General features: G+C 42.0%; 1 protein-coding gene across 21 annotated transcripts in view; it reads right to left on the bottom strand.

Moving 5' to 3' along the window:
* Positions 1 to 18899: 18899 nt before the first annotated feature.
* Positions 18900 to 25107, bottom strand: part of Agfg1 (ArfGAP with FG repeats 1) — a 61985-nt gene continuing 55777 nt past the window's right edge. For 19 of the 21 annotated variants that reach the window (XR_001781825.2, XR_003952111.1, XR_001781822.2 and 16 more), the window contains one exon: positions 18900 to 24902. Coding sequence is in view for 16 of the 21 variants with exons in the window: in XM_006496430.4 (XP_006496493.1) it covers positions 24843 to 24902 (60 nt within the window). In the remaining 5 variants the exon portion in view is untranslated. The remainder of the gene's footprint in view (positions 24903 to 25107) is intronic. The other 2 variants (NM_001347077.1, XR_373537.4) reach the window with 2 other exon arrangements.

The raw sequence follows: 25107 nt of genomic DNA, 5'->3' as shown, positions 1-25107 counted from the left end.
AATTAGTTGGAAATGTGCATTTCTATGAGTTGTATACATGTCCCAAATATATTTATGAAAAGTCAAGTTGAAAAAAAAAGTGTAGAGAACTTTATCAACTGGTTCTCCGCCTCCAAGTCTTCTTTGTTAATTGCAAGTATCTGGATAGTGGTGAAGCTGCCATTCAGAGGCTCTGCTTTTGATTAGACTCACAAGGAAATGGAATTACATTTTCTTTTATCCTCAATCAGTAACTCTGTGGTTTTTTTCTGTGTTTTAGAAGTGAATGGCTGAAAGAGCTCTTTCATTAAAAGAAAAAAAAAGTATTCTGCTGCTGCCTCTCCACTGGGAAAGAACAGAGGGTCCTGTATGCTAATATGATACCCAGAGGGAAAAAAAGAGCAGAAAAGGACAGGTTTCAATGAATGTGACATGACGGTGTGTGTTAGTCATTTCACAGGGCTGAAGGGTGGCAGAAAGCTAATAAAAGACAGACAGAAACTACAGATGCAGTATACTGAAGGCTACCCAGAGATCCGAAACTTTGATGCTTAATCCTAATAATAATGCCTTCCCTCATAGGACAGTGTGGGTGTCCCTATAATTATTCAGAGTATGAAACCAGACTACCACATAACTCACACTTAAAAAGAACGTTGATTCTATTAATTTTAGTTTGCTTTGTTTGTTAGTTAGACAGGGTCTCATATAGCCCAGACAAGACTGACCTCAAACTCACTTTATAGGTGAGAATGAGGTTGAACTTGTTCCCCTATCTCCTGAGTGTTGGGATACAAGTGTGAACCACCGTGCCTGGGTTTTAATGCATCTCTGAGGATCAAACTCAAGGCTTCATGAATGCTAAGCAAGTACTCTACCAAACGAACTATGCCTCCAGCTCTAAATCTTTATCCAAAATTATATCCAAAAAAATATCATTAGACTATGGCCAGAGCTTATTCAAATGTGTCTGCACTCTGATTTATCTTCCTGTGAGCAGTCAACTCATCTCGTTATGGCCACAGACCAAAATCTCAACCTCCAATTAGACAACCTATAAAACCAAGGTCACTGGATGCCATTTGTTATCTAAACATGCAGCCTATTTGTTAGTAATGCAAATATCTATATAAATCATGGCTCAAATGCATCAGCATGCCAGCGAAAGGTGACTCAGAATACATAAGGGATGTATGCTACTCAGAATACATAAGGGATGCTATTTGGGGCACCTACCAATTAATTTCCATGCTTACAGTTCTATTTTGAAAAATAAGACACTTGGGAAGCTCCAAATCCAATCAAAAAGATTTGCCAAAACCTCATTCTGTGCAAGATAGTACAGATGGTGCAAGAAATGTGCATTCAAGTACACTAAACTAATAAGAAAAAAAAAAAAGAAATAGAGAAAAAGAAGGAAGGAAAGACATGAAGTCTAATAAGGTAGCAGATGCCTCAAGGTGATGGCTGGTGAAGTTATTGATGACTTAAAGGTGGCAAATTCCTGCCAATTATGTAATAAGAGGACAGAGTCTTTCCAGATTCTCTGTGCAGCCCTGGCCGGCCTAAGGCTTACAGAGATCTGCCTGTCTCTGTCTTTCAAATGCTGTTATTTAAAACTGTGTGCCCACTGCATTTGGCCCTGTAAGGCTTTTTTGAAAGAAGAGCTTTGACAGCGTCTTAAAAGGAAAACAGGGCAGGAGGAAGTGGAAAGGAACTAGGGGTCAAGGGTGTTTGACAAAGTCTGAGATTGTCCGGCATGAATTGACCTTCCCCCTCCAGAAAGCTGTGCCTCGATCTCCCTAGACCTTAATTCTCTGACAGAAATGATAATAGCTGATTTAAAAAGTCACTGTAAAAGGCACAGGAAATAACACTTCTAAGACACCCATAGCAGGGCTGGTGAGACCATGTCTTACCTAGAGTTACTACTGCTGTGACGAAACACCATGACCAAAAAAGAATGTTGGGAAGGAAATGGTTTATTCTGCTTATACTTCTATATTGCCATTCATCACCAAAGGATGTCAGTATGTGGGCTCAAGCAGCCAGGGACCTGGAGGCAGGAGCTGATGCAGAGGCCATGGAGAGGTGCTGCTTCCTGGCTTGCTTGCCCTGGCTTGCTCAGCCTGCTTTCTTATAGAACCCAGAACTACTAGTCCAGGGGTGGCACCACCCACAATGGGCTAGGCCCTCCCCCATTGATCACTAAATTTGAAAATGCCTTACAGCTGGATAAAATGAAGGCATTTCCTCAATGGACGCTCCTTTCTCTGTGATGACTCCAGCTTTTGTCAAGTTGACACACAAAATCAGCAAGTGGAACCACTTAACTTAGACATTGTTAGTATCTCCAAGTAGATCTCAGAAAGAAAACAATTTGCCTACAGCATCAAGTTTTATCCAATAAAGTGAGTAGTCAAGCTGGAAAGAAAAGCCAAGACGAGTTATAATGTTTAAGCTATTGAATTTTTGATGCTTTTTCTGAAAGTAAATTATACATCATGATAAGAGTGCTATATACCGGACACAACCTATGGATAAACTAAGACAAGAACTTCAAGATGGGAGCAGCTCGGTGGCTATGGAGATGGGATTTCATACCCATGCACAACTCTCAAGCTCAGCAAGTCTTACTGAAGTTTTTGTTCATAATACTTTACACGCGCTTGTCTTCTCAACAACCTGGGAACCTAGCAAGGAGCCAGGAGCCAACACCTGTCATCTTCTGCATGCAGCGCTCAGCCCAGAGAGAGCACAAGGGCTTGAGACTCATTCTAGGTCCTGAGCAGATAAACACATCAGTGGGAGAGAGCAGGGGGAAATATTATACACACACACACACACACACACACACACACACACACACACACATAGATATGCTCAGCCCAGGGAGTGGCATTATTAGGAGGTGTGGCCTTGTTGGAGTAGGTATGTCACCATGGGTGTGGAAGCTGCCTGGAAATCCTAGCAGCCTGGAAGTGAGTATTCTCCTAGCAGCCTTTAGATGAAGATGTAGAACTCTCAGCTCTGCCTGGATGCTGCCATACTCCCACCTTGATGATAATGGACCGAACCTCTAAATCTATAAGCCAGCTCCAATTAAATGTTGTCCTTTATAAGACTTGCCTTGATCATGGAGTCTCTTCACAGCAGTAAAAAAAAAAAAAAAAAAAATCTATCTACCTACATACCTATTTATACACACACATAGATATGTCTATGTGTGTGTTCATAGCCATGTGTGTGTGTGTGTGTGTGTGTGTGCAGAGTATCTATAAATCATCTATTATTTCTTGTTCATGAGATCGTAATAAAAGTGAATATATTACCTCATGTGGTGGTGATATTTAGTTTTGTCTAGAATCATCACCTGGGAACAATGTGAGTAAACAATTGTCAAGATCAGGTTGGCCAGTGGACATGTCTGTAGAAGACTGTCCTGGTTGTCCTAGAGAAGATGACCAGAGTAGTGGGTACTCATGCATTAATTTCTCTCACTCTTGACTGTGGATATGATGTGACTATTGCAAAGTTCCTTTCATTTTGACTCCCCTGCAAATACAGGTTGTGTGGTGGTTTGAATAAAAATGGTACCTGCTGGCTCATAAGAAGTGACACTATTAGGAGATGTGGCCTTGTTGGAGGAAGTATGTCACTGGGGGGAGGGGGGGGTTCACCTTTGAGGTTTCAGAAACTCAAGCCAGGCCTAGTGGCTCACTCAAACTTCTTGCAGCCTGCCAATCCAGATGTCTGAATTCTCAGCTACCTGTCCACCGCTCTGTCTGCCTGTGTGCTGCCATGCTTCCCACCGTGACGGCAAGGTAATAACCTCTAAACATAAGCCAACCCCAATGAACCATTTTCCCTGTAAGAGTTGCTGGGGTCGTGGTGTCTCTTCACAGCAAGAGAAACCCTAAGATAGGTTGTCACCTAGAATTGTGAGGCAAAATAACCTTCTCTCCCCTAAGTTGCTTTTTTTTTAAATATATATTTTATCACAATAACAAGAATGAAACTAGGACATCTTGTTACTAAGGAAACCAACAAAGAGATCACTTCTCTGGGGTAGACCAAAGAAGAGGACGTATTAAGAGGAAGATGTGATACCAGCTAAAATTATGCCTTTTGCTATAGGAGACATAAGGAGTCTGTTTTGAAAAGCAGCTATAGTCCCGCCATGTCAGGAATGTCTCCTATGCATCTACCTTGGAATCTAGGAGAGCAACTTAAAAGAAAACTCTTGTGGCTATGGATGTAGCTCAGTGGCAGTAGACCCTTATTTTGAAAGGAAACGATCTGTTAAGAGTATCGCTAGGCATGGTGGTGTATCCTTATAATCCTAGTACTTGGGAGATAACAGCAGGAGGATCAAAAGTTTGGGGTCAGCCTCATCCATATAGGGAGTTAGGGACCAGCCTGGGCTACATGAAAGTCTGTCTCAAAAAGAACACAAAGCAATCTCTTCCTCAAGATTAAGCATTATATTTGTGAGATGTTGATAACAGCTGTCACCTGCTGTCAAAAGCTGTAGCGTGCTCATGTGTGCCCAGAACTATCTCTGAGATGAGGAAATAGTTACAGAGTGGCTTCTAATACAGGAAGACCCAAAGGCCACATGGTAGAGAAGGGCAATGTGATAGCACATGCATGCATGAAACTTGGGAGGGTGGGAAACGGGGGTGGGGGGAGGGAGGAGGAGGAAGTGGAAAGTTGGGACAGTTCTGAATTCAAAACACTTTATGGTGTAGGAAGCAGAGTGGGCAGAGCATGAGAACTCTGGGCTTCCATCTGGCTGACTTCACTAATTCTTTCCATTTCTTTATTGCACCAGACTCAGACTCTTTTGTTTTCTGTTGTTTTGTTTTTTGTTTTTTCAAGACAGAGTCTATTTATGTAGCCCTGGCTGTCTTGGAACTTGTTATAGATCAGGTTGGCCTCAAACTCAGAGATTCACCTGACTCAGCCATCTGAGTGCTGAGATTAAAGAAACTGCACCACCACTGGCTGGCCAGTGCCAGCCTCTTTAGGCTTGTTGGAAAAATGGAAGCATTCTTACCCAGAAAGAAGGGTCCAAAGAAACCCCACTCCTTCTCCTCCTTTCTGAACTGTCTAGAGTCAGGGTGCAAAAGGGGAGAGGGGCCCATCTCTTGCATGGTCGGTAAGTAGGGCTCAGAAGGGGATTTAGAATGACATCAAAGTAAGGCTCCACCTTCTGGAAGACCTCAGAGCATTGGTGGGTTGGGAGGAAATGCAGGTCTCTCTATCCTTTCATGAGACTTGCCTATGAGGTTTGCCTGTGAAGTCAGTAGATGAGAGGGGTGATCCATAGACACCAGCTAGGGCCAGAGCCATGTGACATCTCCAAGCCCCACCCACTCCTCCCACCCTACTCCCTGCCATAGCACCTTTGCTGCATGGCTAGCCAAAGTTCCCAGTCTCTTCAGAAACTGCCAAATGTTACAGGGTCGAAGCAGCACATGCCCCCCTTCCTTTCAGCCACCCTTTTCATTGTTTAGGCAAATTAAGAAACAAAACCCACCAATACCACCAATTCCCACCTCCTTTACCTAGAAAGGTGTAGGGGAGACCCAAGGACACAGACATTGCTGGGGAAATGTCACCCTGGCAACAGTACATGGGCTGCTCTTTTCTAACAGTGATGCATGTCAGGGGCTGGGGTCAGTGTGAAGAGGACAGGAATGAGGGGCTCTGAATGAGACTGGCAGTGCAGGGGACAGAGAGCTGGCAATGCAGCAGATGAAAACATGACACGTGAAGAGGGTTTTAAGGCATATAAAGTTACTTTATTAGGAAATTTAAGGAGTGAATATAGAAAACATTGAGTATAACCAGAAAACATCAAAATGATTAAATATACGCCTGAATATTTATAAAAGATTGAACATTTAAGGAAACTACAGTGCATAGGATCAGGGTTCTTAGGTGGCTCTGGCTATATCAAATAAGCTTACCATTACAGTCTTTGGCTGTGTACCTGTTTCATGTGGTCTAGGTAGATGTATGCAGAGCCTAGACAAAGTTTAGGGTTCACAAAGTAGGAGACTAAATTGGTGATAGGCAGAGGAAGGGAAGAGGGGGGAATGGGGTGAATGCTTACCAGCAGGACACCAGTGTGGCCTCCATATCTCCTAGGTAGGAGCAGAGCACCTGGTTCTACTAGCAGCATCACTTCTTGCAGCCACACTTCTGCTGGCAGCAGCACTTCTGCTGGCAACAGCCCTTCCCACAGCCACAGCTGCAGCCACAGGAGCCACAGCCACAGGAGCGGCAGCAGCTGCGGCGGCAGCAGCAGACTACTGTAGGCTTGCAGCAGCCACAGCAGCCACCACAGCAGCCACAGCCACCACAGCCACAACCACCACAGCCACAGCCACCACAGCCACCACAGCCACAGCCACAGCCACAGCCACCACAGCCACAGCCACCGCAGCCACAGCCACCACAACCACCACAGCCACAGCCGCCACAGCCACAGCCGCCACAACCTCCACAGCCACAGCAACCCATGTTGTCAGTAGAGAGGACTCAGGTGCAGTGAGGAGAGAGATTCAGGAGAGGAGAGGGAGATGTGATGCTCCTCCTGCAGGGGGAGCCCCTTATGTACCAATGTTCGGGAGAGCCAAGTTGGAGCACATGACTCCTTTCCTTGTTGCTGTTTTAGTTTCTACAGGAAAATCTTGAATTCCTCCTGTTTATTTCCCTGTCAGACAGCCTAGTCATGAAGTCAGCTGTTTTCAGTTTGCCTATCCCTCTCACTGAGGACATACGGAGGAACTGATACCTGTTTCTAAGTACAGTCATGCTTGCAATAGCCATGCCAGGGAGGTATCTGCCCACAGGTATTTTCCTCCCTTGCTACTATTTTTCCCTGAGGCATTTCCCTTGATACCTGCAAGGGAATGTTCCTGGTGGCCAAGTCAATAGAAAAAGACAGAGCCTGTCCTAAGGAGGTAGCTTCTATCACCTGCTGTGTCCAACACTGGTTGAATCTCAGTTAAAAGGACCCGCGGTTTTTAGGTTAGTGGTTAAGTCTTCTACCTAAGAGGATGAACCCAATGAACCCCTCAGGGGAATTGTCAAGTTACCCTAGGTAGAGAGGTCCACCATCTTCAAAGCCCATCTTCCTCCTCACAACTCACTCTCCTCACAGGGCTGATGCTTCTAGGTCCTGTCCTAAGATTATCAGATGGCACAGAAAACTGGGGCTGGGGTGTGGTCTCAGAGGGCTCAGGAAGCCTTCTGTTTAAAAAACATAAACCAACCAAACAAACAACCAAACAAAAAAACCCTCTTTCTGAAGAAAGGGGGTAATCACTCTTAGGCCTTCCAAAATTTGGATGACAGAATACTGGCCCCAAAGGATGTTCAACACAGTACACAGAAAGAGTCCATATGCTTAAGAAATACCTCATCTCAATGAAGCCACACAGGCTTTCCGACCCTAAGTTTAGTCCTCATTTGTCATGTGTTCACTGACTTCAAGGAGAAAGGATAGAGGATGCTCTGTGCCTAGACCATGCAACTTCTGGACCTGTCTTCAGTCTAGACCACCGTTTTTCTCTAAGGGTGGCCCCACAGTCAGACTTTGAAAGTGGATTTAGAAAAGCATTTTACATGCTAACCACAGAGCAGAGGGGCTATAGAAAGGCTATCTATCCTCAGACCATCCAGCGTCAGGGTCTGTGACCTTAAAGAGCATCGGAGACCCCAAACAACATTTGACTTATAGCTTACACCTAGAGTTGTGTACTGCAGTGGAGGGTAAAATTAAAGGCACTGGACTGATGTTTTCCCAGTTAAGAACACATATGGATTTAGCTGAATACCCAAGTTCCCAATACCCACAAACTTTTGTGCCCTCTGCTCTACCCTTCCCATGTCATAATGCCCTTTCTCAGTCACTGAATTCCCAATCCTGGGAAGATTACAGTCAATGTCTCTGCTACCTGCAAACTCTGCCATGCTCTCACTTATTACCATTAAGTTTGTCAAACAGCCTGCCTTTCCTCTTCTTTGCCATTAGCCAGCAATGTCTCCCTGCTCCTGCCATGGAAGGCTGGCCTCTCTACCTGTATTCTCAAAGCTATCTTTCAAGGCCTTTTAAGTCTTGCATCTTCCTCTCTTCGATACTCCTCAGGCCCTGCCCACTCTAGATGCTATAAACAGTCCCACAAAATCCTCTATTCTTCTAGATTTTCACCAGCAACAGTCTTTTTAAATGTCACTTCTCCTGTCTTTAGGAAAACTCCTCTATTAAGTTCAGGCCCTCCAGCAATTGGCTTTTGCCTGTCTTTTTCTTATCAGCCACATTGCAGTAAGCACTGTCCAGAGGGAGGGAGGGAGGGAGGGAGGGAGGGAGGGAGGGACGGAGGGAGGGAGGGAGGGACGGAGGGAGGGAGGGAGGGAGATTTTCACTCTAGGTGACAGAAATGAGAATGATGACAATTAGGAAATAGGGGTTAACATTAGGAAGCATGAATATAGAAAGGGGCAATTAGCAAAGATGGGTGTGTTTATGTGTAGTAAAATGCTGTCTACATTAAAGATACTTGCCAGTCACATGCGTGAATCAAAATCTTTCTTCTCACCAGTTACAAAAAAAAGGTATGTGAATTTACTAAGGACTCAAAGCTAAGACTCGAAACTCTGAATCCACTGGAACAAAGACGATGTTTACAGATGTTAGCATTTTAGAAACAGTTGCTGAGTCTTTAAAAGAAAGAAAATAGCTCAGCCGTGATGGTGCATACCTTTAATCCGTGTCTGAGGCAGGCAGATCTCAATTCCAGGACAGCCTGGTCTACAGAGAGAAACCTTGCCATGAAAAATGAAAACAAGGAACAGAAGGAAGGAACGAAGGTAAAGAAGAAAGGAAAATCTCCCAGTGCTCTCAAGAGAATTATCCACGGAACTAGTGCATTTCACAACTTGTTTCTTACATGCCTTTCAATGCAATATAATAGTCTTCTCCATATATAACTAGCAAGTATTTTGATTTTTATGCTATTATTTTTTCCTGTTTTGAATAGCTTTTTTTTTTTTTGCATGTTCATGTGTAAGGGTTGTATGTGTATCTGCATGTGTGTGTACAGGCTCACGTGGAGACCAGAGGTTGGCATGTTTTCTTATGGTTTCTACTGCTGTGATGAGACACTGGGACCAAAAGCAGCTCGGACAGGAAAGAGTTTATTTCATCTAACAACTTGTGATCCTGTAGTCATTGGAGTAAGGGCAAGAATTCAAGGCAGGAACTGAAGCAAAGGTCATGAAAGACGACTACTTTTTGGCTTGTTCCTCACAGGTTTGTCTACTCTGCTCTCTTAGAGTATCCAGGACCACCAGCACAGCGGTGGCACTGCCCACAGGGAGCTGGGTCCTCCCATATAAGTCATCAATCAAGAAAATGAACCATGCCTCCACCCACAAGCCAATTTGGTAGCATTTTCTCAGCTGAGGATTCTTCTTCTCAGATAATCCCTGCTTGTGCCGGGTTTACATGAAAACTAGGCAGCCCATCTGGCATCTTCTTTAATTGCGCTCCACCTTACATATCAATGTAGAGTCTCTCATTTGAAGCCAAACCTTGCCAATTCAGCTGGTCTAGCTAGGCAGTTTGCTTAGGGGATCCTCTATATCCTCTTAAGTGCTAGGATTGTGGGTGCACCACCACATCCACTGCTTTTATGTGGGTGAGAAGGGTGCAAACATTGATCCATTTTTCTATCCTTGAATAGCTTATTTTTAAAGTTTTCTACTTAATTTATAGACTATCTTTATTGATGCATATTGACTTTAAGGCTCTTTCCTCTCCAAAACTTCTTACCATTAAACGTTATGTGAAAATAAAACTAAGGCAATGACACCTTCCATCTGGGGTGCCAGCCTTGACTGGCAAGGATGAGGAAGATGTTCATCTCCAGCTGAGGTCAAAGAAATCTCATTCTCAAGCAGACAGAACAACAGGTTCATTAAATATTTCAGACAGTTCACATTCCATTGTTGAAAAGGAAATGAATCCACCTAAAACTGTAGTTCAAATGAAGCCGTGTGCCCTTGGAAGGTGAGGAAGTAGCCAAGAGGAGATGTGCTCACCACAGAGGCCAAAGCGTCAGCAAGGAAGTGACCATAGGCTTCATGCCAAGCCAGACTTTCAGACCTCCTTCTCCCTTCAGTTCTCTCCTCACTTCACCCGAGTCCACTCTACTAACATGGGTGGCTATGGCTGTGGCTGTGGCTGTGGGAAGGGCTGTTGCCAGCAGAAGTATGGCTGCACAAAGCAGTGCTACTCCGAGTATGGTTGCTGGCCTCTGGCGTCCTTGCTGGGATGTCCTTGCCTGTTGGTTGGTCAGCCTTTCTGTTTTCCTACTTTCTTCCCATAGTCCAGAGGTCATCCCCATGCATTCAACTGCTATGGATTTGCTACTCTCCTGTCATATCGCAGATTAATAATTTAATAGTATTAATGGAGGTCTCTTGTAACAATGGAACTAATAGGAAGAAACAGAATCACGGTCCTTGCTAAGTGTTTCAAGAACCCTTTCTAGTAACCATGCCTGTACCTTTGGTCATACACTCCACACCATTTCCACTATAGCCTTAGAGCCACAACTCCTGTAATCCTGAAATTTAAATTTCACACACACACACACACACACACACACACAAATTAACTTCCAAGAATCTCTTTTGTGTTTTTATCTACTATCTTGCTGAAACAACTCTTTGTATTCTATATATTCATCCACAGTACATACACAGCCCTTGTTGGGAAGAAATCCTCCTGTGGTCAGATTTGCTTCTTTTCTGATCAAAGGCCCTCTGAGATACACTATGTGCTTAATACTCAGGGCAGAAATACTGCTCACATGTAGGAACATGTCTAAAAGCAGTCTTGCTCATTCAAGTTCAATGTTCCTTGCCTCATAGTTTGTGACACTCATTTTTATAACTGAAAAATGTCATTACTCATTCCAAAATAGCTATACCTCACATCTGCCTTTGTGTAGTGCTAAAGGAACATGAACTCAGTTTGGGTTGCTATTGTTCAAAATCGATAGCAAATAGGTTGGGGAGATATATGACAAGTAGGAGCATGCAAGCATGCAGGAATGAGGACCGAATTCATATCTCTAGCACCCACACAAAGCTGAGCATTCCCATGGGCACCTACAACCCCAGTATAGGAGAGTGCGGTTGAAGGCCAAAGAATCACAGGGCTAGCCAGTCTAGCTGGGAAAAAAAAAAAGAAAGGAAGGAAGGAAGGAAGGAAGGAAGGAAGGAAGGAAGGAAGAAAGAAAGAAAGAAAGAAAGAAAGAAAGAAAGAAAGAAAGAAAGAAAGAAAGAAAGAAAGAAAGAAAGAGAAAGAAAGAAAGAGCAAACTCCAGATTCAGTGGAAGACCTTGTCACAAAGGGATGAGGTAGAGCGAGGAGGGCACTAAATATCTTCTTCTGGTCTCCATGCAAGCATTCATGGGCACATGGGTATGTGCACCTACATGCACGTGTCTCCCTGCTATCATAGATTGTCGACCTCAAGGTCCGTGAAGGCAGTAGGGAAAGAGACGGCAGGAGGTGGGGTGGTGACGACTTGGAAGCCCTGTGAGTACTTACAGAGAACGATCATACCCATTATTAGGAGGCAGAGAACTTTACTAAAGGTGATTGAAGGCTTATAACATTGGGGGGGGGGGGGCTGAGGGTAGAATGGGCAAAGGTCATTGGATGAGGGATTAGGGCACCGAAATGCCTCATTAGCATGGGAAAGCATTTCAGAAATCTCAGGGGCTACCTGAACAGACTTTATCAGGAGAAAGGAAATGATCCTGTAATCTAATTGAGGCTATGTGGCATTCCTCAGGCAGAGGTGTATGTGGAGCATTAGAAGTCCCCAGACTGCAGTTGAAGACATGATATGGGCTAAGAGATTGATTTTGACATCCTGAAATTTTCAGTTGCTAAACATATTGAATTGAATTGCTTATAGTTGCACAGATTATGTTAAAAATCACGTGGTTTTATAGACTAGATGCTTGCTAAAATCTAGCTGAATGTCACTGAACTTATCTTTAGAAGTAAAACTTGATGGCAAAAGTTATTCTTAAATTAAAACAGAAGTTTTGAAAGAGAGAGAGAAAAAAAGAGAATTCCTCAGACAAGGTCAGAGGAGAGGCTCTACTAAGGAAGAGTTTCCCATATTGCACAGAGCCCAGAGACTATCTGGTCATGGCGGACTTCGACCTTAATTAGGAATATTCCTACATGTACACAGCACACATACTATGCAGTAACTGAGATCTCTATGTCAGTTTCTCATTTGCTATTTTACTGTAGTTATGCAATGGGCTGCCAGTGGGTGGGAATGGAAGGAAGAGTGTTTAACACTGTACAAAAAGGGCTAGAGAAAGGGTTCGGTGGTTGAGAGTGCTCGCTGTGCAACTCTGAGGACCTGAGTTCAAATCCTAGCAACTATGTAACAAGCCAAGCTTGACTGTGAGCAAGCCTGTAACTCCAGCTCTGAGAGGAACACAGAGGATCTCTGGGGCTAACTAGCTGACAGCCTAGGCAAAAATAGAATTTCTGGGTCAGAGAAAAAGACCTTGCCTCAAGGGAATGAGGCAGAGAGTGGTAGAGGACACCCAATACCCTCCTCTGGGCTCTGGCCACAAATGTGCACAAAAGTATACATACCCCCCACCCCACACACACCATATATACATACAAAAGTTTAAAAAAAAACAATTTAAATAGCTTTTAAACTATACATAAATCTATAATGTATCAAAATTAAAAGTTTAAAAGAAATAAATACATTTAGGGAAATGTAAAGAAGCGTTCATAATACAGCATTCAAAAGACAGCCAGCCCAAGGCCATCTCCCTGCTCTCTCAGCCCGCCCCACTGGCTCTCGGTCAGCTTTGATTATGACGCTCCTATACTTAGTGCTGTCGTTTGTATACGTATTTCTGAATTCCTCTTTCACAAATGAATCCTTTTCCCCTACTACCATCAGCTTCTGACCCCACCCTCTATGTCTGCTAAGCACTTAGTGGCACCACCTCCACTGCCCTCGCTCATTCGCACCCAACAGCTGAGGTCTGGGCCACATCACACCCACAATGACTACCCTTTACATTCTGCATTTACTGTAAGTCATTTCATCCACAAGCTCCTGGTCCCACCTGCCTGGCACAGAGTGCCTTGCCACCCACTCTTGCCTTCTTCGCATTCTTCAAACGCATAAATCTTGTGCCTTCTTTAACATTCTTGCCCAAGCTCCTTCCTCTATGATTTTCTTCCTTTTACAAAACTGGCTCCTGCTTCACTTGATGCTATAAAATGACCTATCCTTGTCTCAGTCCGCTTTCCAGCCCATCTATCTCATCTGAAACTGACCCTAAGATACATAACCTACATACTCTATCTGTCTCATTCTGATGTGCGGTTCTTCCTGCTTCTTGCCTGTCTTCCTGGTGCCTGAACAGCTCTGTGGATACAGGGCAAGCAAGTCTGAGAGGCTTTTCACCAGCTCTCCTCTTCATGCTTCACAGCCAGTGGTCCCTCCCCTGGGCTGGCATAGTTTCTTAAACAATGTCAGTGCAACTCTTGATTCCAAGACCTTGAAGAGCTCAATCAAGGAATCACCATGGGCAGTCTCAAATTCCCAGCCCCTTTCACACTAAACGGCATCCATGAAGATTTAATGAACAAATGACTTCATCCCCTTTCTATGCAATGACACCATCTGCTTGCTGTCATCAAGAATCCACTTAAAGCCATTTACCATGTCAGCGATGATAAGAATAGAGTGTCTTATGTGATGCATATGGATCAGACACATAAGATCTCATTAAGTATGTGGCTCAGTTGTGTCCCTACGCCTTAGAAGACATTCTACATAAGAAACTCCCACAAGCAGCAAAAGGAGAAATCAAACAATTATATCTTCTACAAATGCTTAGAATTCAAACCATTTGTAAAAGACACACTGTCTGAGACAACAGAGTCTCAAGAAATAAGGTAATAAATTTCATTCAGATTAAAACTATTTCCAAAGGAAGGAATGGCCAGTCACATGCCCTCTGGGCCACCAAGTCTCTGAGGGGTCAGCAGAGCAATTGATAAAAATTAGAAGAACAAAGACCTCTTGAAAAATCAATGTTTCTGTCTTGTTTCCTGACCGAGTGATGTCACACAGGTGGGCTCTGTTTGGTTTTGTATTAGTCATTTATGTGTATGCCTGAATGTTTCTATGTGTACAATTTGAGTGCAGCTGACTGAACTCCAGAAAATTGTGTCAGAGACTCTGGAACTGCAGATGCAGGTGGTTGTAAGCCACTTAATGTGGGGCTGGTAATTCAACATGGGTTCTCTGTAAGAGCATCAAGCACTTTTACAGCTGAGCTGTTTCTCCCTGCTGCTCTCAAACACTAACTCTGGCCCTCAAGTTCATCAGTTTCTTCTGTTACTACACACACACACACACACACACACACACACACACACACACACGTACATATACACAATAAAAGACATGTGTATGTATATATTAGGTACAAAGAAAATTGAGCGACACATTACATACACACACATATATATATAGATACACAATAAAATTATATATATATATATCTGACATGTATATATAACAAAAGACATACACACACACACACACACACACACACACACACACACAGCCCCTCCAAAGTCAAATACCAGATGAATGAGTTGGGAAATGAAAAGAAAATATTTTCAGCTAAAGTCTAAAATGCCAATCAATGTGTGTGCTTTGTCACTCCCTATCTAACTATCTCAACTAGTTTCTGCAGGCCACACACTCAGCCTCCAGAGAAACTTGCTCTATACAACTATACATAACTTGTCAGCATGCTTGTGCAGACAGCAGATGGTAAAGCATCCTCCAGGCCATTCAGCTACACTAACCTCAAAGGCCATCTTTGTTCAGCTGAGCCACTAGATTCTTGATGCTGGGGTACAAAGTTTTACAGAGGGACCAAAGCAAGAACAAAGAGACATACCAGTTTCCTGAAACCTAAGGCCTTCAAATGGTTTCTTTTTTTTTTTTTTCAAGAAAAATGCTAATGGTATATTCTTTTCTTTTTAGGTCATTCTGACAGAGAAAAGAATAAAGAATTAAAACCTAAAAGCCATTGAAGGGAAAAATAAAACAGGTGTCGAGGCAGCATTGCTAACACAGCAGGTAGGACCAAAATTTTCATCAAACAATTCTCCAGAGTCGGAGGACATGGGGATGATCACTTTTACCCAGAAATAACCAGTTGGTAATTGTTCATAAGACTGTGGGAATACTGTGTGGGAGACTCTAATTACCACCAGAAGCTCTAAGAAGCCCTTTGAACCCAAGGTAGCTAAACAGGCTGAGTGTTATCAAGCGAACAGTCCACATTGAGTAGGGGAACTATGTTACAGGGGTGGTGCATTGGCAAAGGCATGACACAGAGGACCTGGGATAAGGGGCCTTCTCCTTATTCATCTTTTCAACACTGGAATTCATCACCCCTTGGAGGTGATCTTCAACGAGGACAGGGGACGGGTCCATAAGGTGTGTTGAGAACAGTAGGCAGACATCTGTTCATAAATGGTCCTTAGAATGCCATAAGCCTGGGTCTTCCCAGGTCATTGTTTTTCCAAAGGACAAACCCACTTAGCTTTTAAATTCCACAGTGAGTTCAATGATCCACAGATCCATTTGAACAAAACAATGTGGTCCCTAATGTGCACTCTCATTAAGGGGACTACCAGCTTGCCTGAGAACAAAAGTGAGTTTTCATTTGGTTTGACGATTGTGTTTTTACTAATTTGATGAACTAATGTGTGATTTCAGTGAAATCTAGGTTCTTCATGAAGAGCCAAGCAGAAGATGCTAGAATTTTAATAGTGAATAAAAACATACAGACTCATACCTTACTCTTAAAATAAGATTCCAACCTATTCTTCCTGAGGGAAACTTGAAGATAAAATCCATGTTCATCATTAAACTAGTTAAGTGGCTAAATAACAGTTCATAGATTGTAGTTATCACTAGTGGAGAACATCCATCCATCTCAATTAATTTTGATAGCAATAAAAGATTAGCATCATGATCCACATCTTACAAAGGCATCAAAGGCTTGAGCTTCCTGAGGTGCACAGCTGGGATTTGAGTCCATATTTAAGGGGTTCAATAGTCAATATTAGTCACTGTACCACAAATACCTGCAGAGCCACGAAAGCAGTAGGTCCTGTATGAACCAAGGTTGATAACCAGAGGGAGATGGCTAGACATCATCACGTATTTTAAGAGACTACCAAACCTGTTCATTCTTTCTGGTGAAGGAAAAGCATCCTTAGGAAATATAATGAAGACAACTAAACCCTTGGTAGGGTCAGATCACTCAACCAAAAAAGCAACAAAGATAGCAGGCTCTTTTTAAATTAGACTTTGGATAGTTTCCTGGCCCCTTTACTGCTATTGCCATTTTTATCATTGCTCCCTTCTCCTACTCATACCTAAGATGGAAAAGGTGGTTAGTTTCTATCATTATGACAACACAAAGTCCCATGGGGCTTATTTGATATACGTTATCATATAGGATACTTCCTATATGAAATCTCAAGCAGATCACCAGCCAAATGCTGGAATGTAATCACTACTGAGCCAGCTGCCCATCTCATTACATATGGACGTGGGCTATGATGGACAAGTGGATGGCCGAAGAAGCCTTTGTGATGGGAAACAGAAGGATCATTTCCAAGGCCGGCAGCACATCACAACTGGGAACTGAGTCACAGTGACCCAGTTTCCGTAATCTCACTATCCCAGGAAATGAGTCAAAGAAACATAAGATTTGTAATTCAGCCATCCTCTTGTTCACTTGCTTAAAAGTATGTATTCAAGTGCCTACAATTTGGTGTGCATTCACCTTGGCAGATATTCAAGTGAAGGCTGCATGCTTCAGTATAGGAGAGTAAATATTGGGGTGTTCTAATCATATATAGTTATTTTACCTTAGCATTTCAAGGTGAGATATAGAGCCAGAGAGATGGCTCAGTGTTTGCTGCAAGCTTGATGTGATCTATATGGTCACAGGAGACAACTCACACCTGTAGGCTATTCTCTGACCTTCCCATGTATGTACCATGGCAAGTGCATGCACGAGCATTCACCCACCCCACGCACATGATACATAAATGTAATGACTATTTTTATACTATAGAAATTTCCTTTCAATTATAACCAAAATACATGACATATAGTTATAGTACACGGAATAAATCTCAATTTCAGTCTATTCACAAGATCTATTTAATTCCAGAACATTTTAGCACCTCCCTGTTTTACGGTTTCTATTGCTGTGAAGAGACACTGGGACCACAGCAACTCTTACAAAGGAAAGCATTTAACTGGGGCTGGCTTACAGTTCAGAGGTTAAGTCCAGGGTTCATCATGGCCAGAAGCATGGCAGCACACGGGCAGACATGGTGCTGGAGAGGCAGCTGAGATTTGTGGGCAGCAGGAAGATAGCATAGTGACACTGAACCTAGTTTGAGCATCTGCAACATCAAAGGCCACCCCCAGTGACACACTTCCTCCAACAAGGCCACACCTTCCAATATGCCACTCCTTATGGACCTATGGGGAGTGGGGCAGATTTCATTCAAAGCACCATACCCAGGAATGGGTGATACAGTGGACTGCACCTTCTTCCATCTTCAAAAGTTTTTTCCAAGTTCTGTATCAAGTTAGTAGTTTTCATGCCAACCCTCCTGGCACCTGTAACTCAATGTGGTTCTCAAACATCCTACCACTGGCCTACTCACTTTCATACACCTACTCCTTTGAGGCCTAGAAAATAGTCTTTCTCACGTTTACCTTTCTGGGCGCCAAAAATTACTTCCCAAAGATCTGTTTCATGTTAGCCTTCAGCCTTTCTAGCAGTGAATGTTTAGAGGAAACACATTCTTTGTCTTCACTTATCTGAGCGTATCTGTCTCTGTGTTCCCAAATGTTGTTTCTAGGAGACAGAGAATGCTGTTTCCGGGACAGTTCTCCCTCTCTATTGGTTAGAAGCTCTGGTTCCAGGACGCTGCAGGCACAGTGCTTCTGGGGTCAGAGAGGAGGTGTCTGCATTATCACCTTTACTTTCTCCTGATCCTTTCAGGATTCTTTTTCATTCACTTGGTTTTCGGCACAACTGTGAGGTGCTCGGGAGTCTCTAAATTATAAAATCAAGATACCGAGATGTTTCACAAAGTTAACACAGCCTTCCAACTTCTTGCCTCATTGGGTTTCTTCTTAACCCACCCCCACCTTACTCTTCATATATCAAAATTGTAAGTCAAGCTATCTTCACTCTTTTATTGACATGACTAGGAAGCCTGGCCTTGTAATTGTGCCTGTAGCCTTCATTTTCCCCATGCTTTATAATTAACTCAGAGTTCCTCCAAGCCCTAGATTTCTACACTAACCTGACCCCCACGCTTGTGCAGCTCTGGACTTTGAACTACATCTTTCTTCATTGACTTCAGGACTCAGTTGGATATTTCTTTTTATAGATGCCACTTGCCAGTGCTCTACTTCGGCACCAGCCTCCATCAGCTTTTATCCCAAGTATCCCTCACTGTACTGTATCTCGACCAGGATAAACTCTACTATGTTTGGTTTTGGAGGAGGGGGTTGTTTTGTTTTTGTTTTTTTCAACGAAATACATACTCAATAAAGATACCAAATTCTATCAACAAACATTCTATATCCAGAAGCTTGGTAAAACTAATCAGAGAAAAGGACATTTCTGTTGGAAGCAGACACAGATAGAGGAGCATCTTTCCATCTCCCAGGCATCTTGTTATACTATGACACAATTGAAGAGGCCATCCCAAAGGGTACACAAAGTCATATCTTTATTTTAAAAAATTATTTCAACAATATTTTACAATGAACAAGAAATTAGCTGGACTTAGTTGTAGAGCATTCATGTGCAACACTGAGGGTTCAATCCTCAGCATCTCCAAAAGAGAAAAGAAACAATTATCAAAATCAGTATCTAAAACCACTTCCTGCACCAAAACTGAGCCTCAAAGACCTCAGCATGTCAACATTTTCCAAACACAGCCCACAGAAGCCAGCCCCTGACTACTGCCCTTTGAACTTCCCTCACTCCTACCCTCCACATGCAGAGGGGTTTTCAAGTCAGTTAGTAGGTAAGTGTTCCTCATGAAAAACAAACTTTTCTAGGAAGCAAGTTCTATGTACAACTAGTACTAAATGCATATTTCGGTAAGAAGCCAAAACCCAAAACTTTTATGAGTTGTTTCCCAAAGCAAAAGCTAATTCTGAAGACTCTAGTTGTGAAAAAATAGACTTGTACTTTCTTTCATAAATATAGGGTTCATTCATTCCAAGCTCGTGGGAATGAGGAGATTCACAATACTGACAAACTGGAAGAGGAAGCTTTCAAGCTGTTCTTTTAGAAACTTTAGGGTCACAGGTAGGGGTGACAGAAAGAGTAAGATATAAAATAAGACATGAGATTCCATAGTCTCTCAGTGAGTGCACTGACTGCCCACACAGTTTAATGTAAATGCTGGCATTTTACAACTATTTGAAAGACCTGAAATTTTTCTCAGGAAGAAATAAAATACCATATATAAATAGCTGATGAGCCTCAAAATAGAATTATCTGTTTTGTTGAAAGTTCCCTATCTGCCAAAATCAAGAATTTCCATGTAAGCATGCACATGTATGTAATATATGTGTGTATACATATGCATATAAACATGTATATATGTATATGCATATACGTGCAAAAATGTTCCTGCAAAGGACATCCACTCCTGGATCCTGATGCCATTCACACAATGAGATAGTGCTGCACATGGCAAATGGAAAGGTGTCCACGTTAAAACAAAGGAGAAAGCTGAAAAGTCTGCATTTTTAAAAGGCAGAACCATGAAAGGCATGCACAGATGTGTAGACAGACATAATAGAAAGCATTCCTCAACACTACGAAGACAAGGAAGAGGAAGTAGCCCCCTGACGTGCAGAGGGAAACATTCTGCATTTACCTTCTACCCTGTGTAAAACTCCTAAGCATGTTATTTAGAACATATAAAGACTTCTAAGTCTGTAAAAATCTGGCTCTATTCACCACTTTCTAGGAACACTGTGGAACAGTAGTTTATAACCTTCCCTACCTCAAGTGTTATAATCAGAAGGCTACTTGTTTAAGATTGTGACTCAGACAACAAGTGCTCAAGACTCTGGAGAACAAAACAATTTAAAAATTAACTAATGGGCATGTCTATAGGCAATTAAAATGTTCTGTCTAGGATTTTCTTTTTATGAAATTCTGAATCAAACATTCCGTTTTCATTGACCTCCACAGATCTAGGTACTGGACAAGGACAGATTTCACAACAATGGGCTCAACTACAGGCATAAACCATGCAGAATGGGTAAGATATCAGATAGACCTTCTCGGCAGAAGTCTTCACTGGAAACACTAACCCAAACTCCTAAAACGGAAGGAAGCAAAGCTGCCCGAGGAAGGACATGGAGTCAGGAGCCCTTTGCAAGCGCATGCTCTGCTCCTGTGGGATCTGAACCCAGTTCTAGGAGTTCTCTACCGGCACATCTGCAGACAGCAAGCACCTGTACAGCCCCACACCGGGGAAGACTAGCATCTGCCCCAATCTTTCCCAGCACTTGGACATTTCCAAATTATAGTGAACTTTCAGAAATAAGCTTATAGAATGCATCATTAAAAATATAAACTGAAGGTTTTCAAAGCCCGGATGTAGTCATGAAAGGAGCAGTAAACCTAGTCAGTTCTGGGGTCACACACCAGGGCTATGCTGCAGCTGTCTAGCGCAGGCTCAGCAGATCCACTCCTGTTCGTTTCAATGGCAGCATTTCAAGACCCCAGACCACTAGTAAAAATAAGCCTGCTACTACAAAGCTGGTTCCTTCATCTTTTCTTCAGAGATGGCTGTGAAACACCCACCACACAGGCCTGGTTACGCTCACATCTTCATTTGTTCAAACACAACCATACAAAAAGCAAAGTAATAACACCGCTTTAAAATACACAAGGTTCAACTAACTGATAAATTCAATACAATAAGCTAATTTATACAAACTTTTAATTACCTTTAAAAAAGCAAATTTTGAAACTGTAGGGGGAACAGACTACATAAATAAAGGTAAGCCGTCCCATGCAATGTGCCACTGTCAGCCTGAGGTGCCAAGCTGTTCCATCTCACCCCACTACTCTACAGTGGGCTGGCTGGGTGTGGTGGCAGAGGCAGATGATTTCTGTGAGTCTGAGGCTGGAGTTCCAGGACAGCCAGGGCTATGTAAAGATCCTGCCATTTAAAAAAGCAAACAAAACAAGACTCTACGGAGCAAATAGTACTTTCATCACAGTGTAAAAGAATTCATGTTACATGATTTAAGTATTTTTGAGAATACAGGAAGTGAGTAACTTGGTAAAGAGACGGGTCTACTAACACCTAACTATGAAAGCACACTTCAACCCAACAGTACTGTCTCCCAAGGATAAAAACTGTTGCTAGCTTACCTGTTCTATGCCAATACATGAGCTGATAGAAGAAAACCACTTAGGGTGTAAAAAAACACCACACCCACACCATTACCATTAGTTCTTTAAAATATTTAACAATGATTTCAACTGGAATTTCACCAAAGGAAACAACCCCTTAAGTTCAGAAGGAGCAAGGTTTCCCCAGACAGAGGTAAATATATCAGGAACACACAAATTTAAAGTGCTGTGTTCTCAAAATGTTATCTGGGGACCCTGAATACCTGTACCAGGTCTAGCTGCTTTTCTACTAATTCTAAGGTGGTTTGTGCCTTTCTCACCATCTGGATTCCACAAGTACAGTTTCCAGTGCCTCCCTGCTGTGGTACCTGAAAAGTCTGAATGCAAGTAGTATGACTATCTTCAGTTTCTATTAAGCCTGACATTGAAAAGGTGGGCAAAATATAAATAGTGTTTGTTGTCATTTTGGAAGTTATTTTACATCAAATATCTATGGTAACAAGTAATAGGGCTATTACAGTCAAATCTAAAAGGTGTGCTTTAGAAATCCCTCTGTATTTATTTGTAATATACTAACCTTATGAAAGCGTCAAGTCTCATAAACTAAAGCTCCTGCCGGGACCATCAACAGTTATAAGAACTATGACTGTGAAACAGCTTGTTTCATAAATGCCAGCACAGTGACTGTCTGTACACAGCCAGCCACTCTCTCCACTTTGCAACTGACGGGAAGAGTTACCAAGTACCCCCCATAGAACGGGTATTTAATTTACAGAACAAATGATCTTATGGGAGATGACAAACTAACCTCTATTTAAAAAAAAAAAAGTCTAAAATAAAACATTCCTTAAATCATAAAGACCAAGATGATTTTAAATTTATCAACACAGAACTTCACTTCTGATGAGAGACAGAGCAGGAAGTGTGCTGTGAGCACTGAGCCCACACTGTGAAGACCCTCAGCCATCACTCTGAGCACTACCCTTTCAATGCTCAACACAGTGCCGAAAACTAGAAGCAACCCCAAATTTAAGCCTAAAAGATGGGGAATTTTAAAAGACAAAAACCATGCGAAGACCCACTGTGACACTGGAACTGCTCTGAACCTAAGAACTTCTATTTTTACTATAGGCACTCACTGGAAGTCAGAACAGTCCCTCCACCCCCACTTCATTATACACCTCAGAGCTTTTTGAAAAAATAGTCTTTAAAGTTATTTTGATAACTGTTTAATTTACTCAATAGATGGAAAGCCTGGTGGGTCATCTGGGTAATGGCCTATAATTATATAGTTTAACTTGTACATATGAATTGATTTGGATCTGACACAATCTCAAACCAAAGTTTAAAGATTTAAGTTTTCCCTCCATGAAAACAGATGAGATCCCCAAAATGTACAAAGAGTTCAAGACTATGCCCAAAATGCAGGCAAGCCTCAACAACACCAGCTAGATTCTCAGTGGCAGGTTGGTCAGAGGGGACTAAGTCTCAGGCACGTCACCTGTCAAGTACATACAAAGCACAACTTCCCAGTAAGGATGGCACCCAACTGCAGTGCTTAAAGTAAACACCGCGACTTTAGAGTATGAGAATAGACAGCCATCACTGCAAAAATACATCCACTATAAATACAACATGTGAGAAAAGTGATGCTTATATCACTTAAACCAATGCTTTAAAATTTTTTTAAGTTACTTTCTAACAGGCATTACATACTGTGTATGCAATTTCAGCTTTTTTGATGGCACAGAGTTACTACTTCTCAACTGGGCTGGCTGTCCCTACGGAGCCTTTGGCAGGACGTGCTTTCCATCCTTGTTCTGGACCCTTCCTTTCGTTAACATTAATATGCTATGGACCAATAAATCAAGTTACCAAACTATTAAACACATTCAAAGAAATGCATATACTCTACATACAAAATTCATAACTTAGGGGTATTGTTCAAAGATTTCTTTTTAATCATTTCAATTCTTAGTTGTATTTGGTTTTGATGAAAGGGCCAGATTATCCTGGGATGAACGAGGCATTACTACATATAAATATTTAAACAGTTCATTTGAATATTAACAAAAAGATAAACTAAAATTAGTATTGCTACCTTTTTACACAAGTATTTCATCACTTTAAGGTAACATTGGGTTCCTTTTTCTTTATCCCCAAACCAACAGAAACAAATGTTTGATAGATAGTATCAGTCTGTCCAGAAAGTGAGGGGGGAACCTCAGGTGCAACCATGTCACAGTCAATGCATGTCTGCTTCCAATACATTCAAAGACAATGAAAACAGAGGGGAAAATAGTTAAAGTAGGCCTTTTGCAGTCTGAGAATTCAAGATCTTTAAAAAATATTTGTAAATACACATACATGCAAATTCTCCATATTTACAAATTTCACAAAATTAAGAAGTTGCAGAGAAATTAGAAGTAGCATGGTGAATCTGACAAGCTACATTTAAATGCTTTTCCACTGTCACATTCCTGAATATAGCAGTCCTAGTAGTTTTAATAAATTTTCTACATGGCCTTTTAAAAAAAGTTAGTCACTAGAAGTCTTTAAGAGTTCAAGATGTTCTCAACTCACTACTCATTACATTTAAGGCCACTTTGGTAAAGGCATTGCAGCAAGAACACAAAAACAATAGCATATTTTCTAAGATTTATTTTGTTCACCTGCAAACTGTAGCAAAACATGATCAGCTTTATTCCGCAGACAGGTGTCCTCCACATCTTTAAAGAACTTAGCCGTGTATGAATAGAAGAGCTCTTGAGAAGGAAAAATTCAAGAATGAATAAAACCTTCCAATTTGAATTTCCCAGAAGCAATGCTTCAAATGATTTTAATCATTCATTCCAAGCTATATGACAGCACCTTAAAAGTGGCTCATCTATTTCCCCAGTAACATTTCTCACATAACAATGTGTTAAAGTTACAAATACTGATATGCACAAATAGCTAATTTCTAAGAAAAATATGTACAGTACTGCAGCATAATGAATGTGGGATCTGCAATAACTTAACATTAGCCAATTTTTAACTTACATGATGCCGCTACCTTTTCCTGCCAATTCACAAGTGAAAAGTTGTTGCTGAGCCCTCTGTTTTGCACATATTACCTGGTGTTTAATACACAGTGCAGGCATTTTAAGGACTTCTTTCATGTTTAAAGCTAAGATCAGTGAAACAAGACAACAGTGCAAGAGGCGAAGAGATGTAATATGGTCACATAAACGTTCGTTCCGGTACAGAGTCTAAGTAAGGCTATAAGAAAGGGTTGGTGGATGAGCTTCCTGTTGGAAGTTGTCCTGTCGGCGCACCAGTCTGTCGGGAACAAACACAAGGACAAAGTCAACAGATAGAAATGATGTCGGGATGGGATGAGATGAGAGCTTTCACACACATGCACGGCTTGAATATGCCTAAAGGGGAACCTAGCACTTAAAGAAGAACTTGTAAGTTCAAATAAAAAAATTTCATTCTTAGGACTCCTCTTCCCTAAATCTAGCAGTTTCTCCTCAAGCATAAT

The sequence above is a fragment of the Mus musculus genome, chromosome 1, assembly GCF_000001635.26.
Source record: "Mus musculus strain C57BL/6J chromosome 1, GRCm38.p6 C57BL/6J".
Classification (NCBI taxonomy): Eukaryota; Metazoa; Chordata; class Mammalia; order Rodentia; family Muridae; genus Mus; species Mus musculus.
This window is presented reverse-complemented; position numbering and strand designations above follow the sequence as displayed.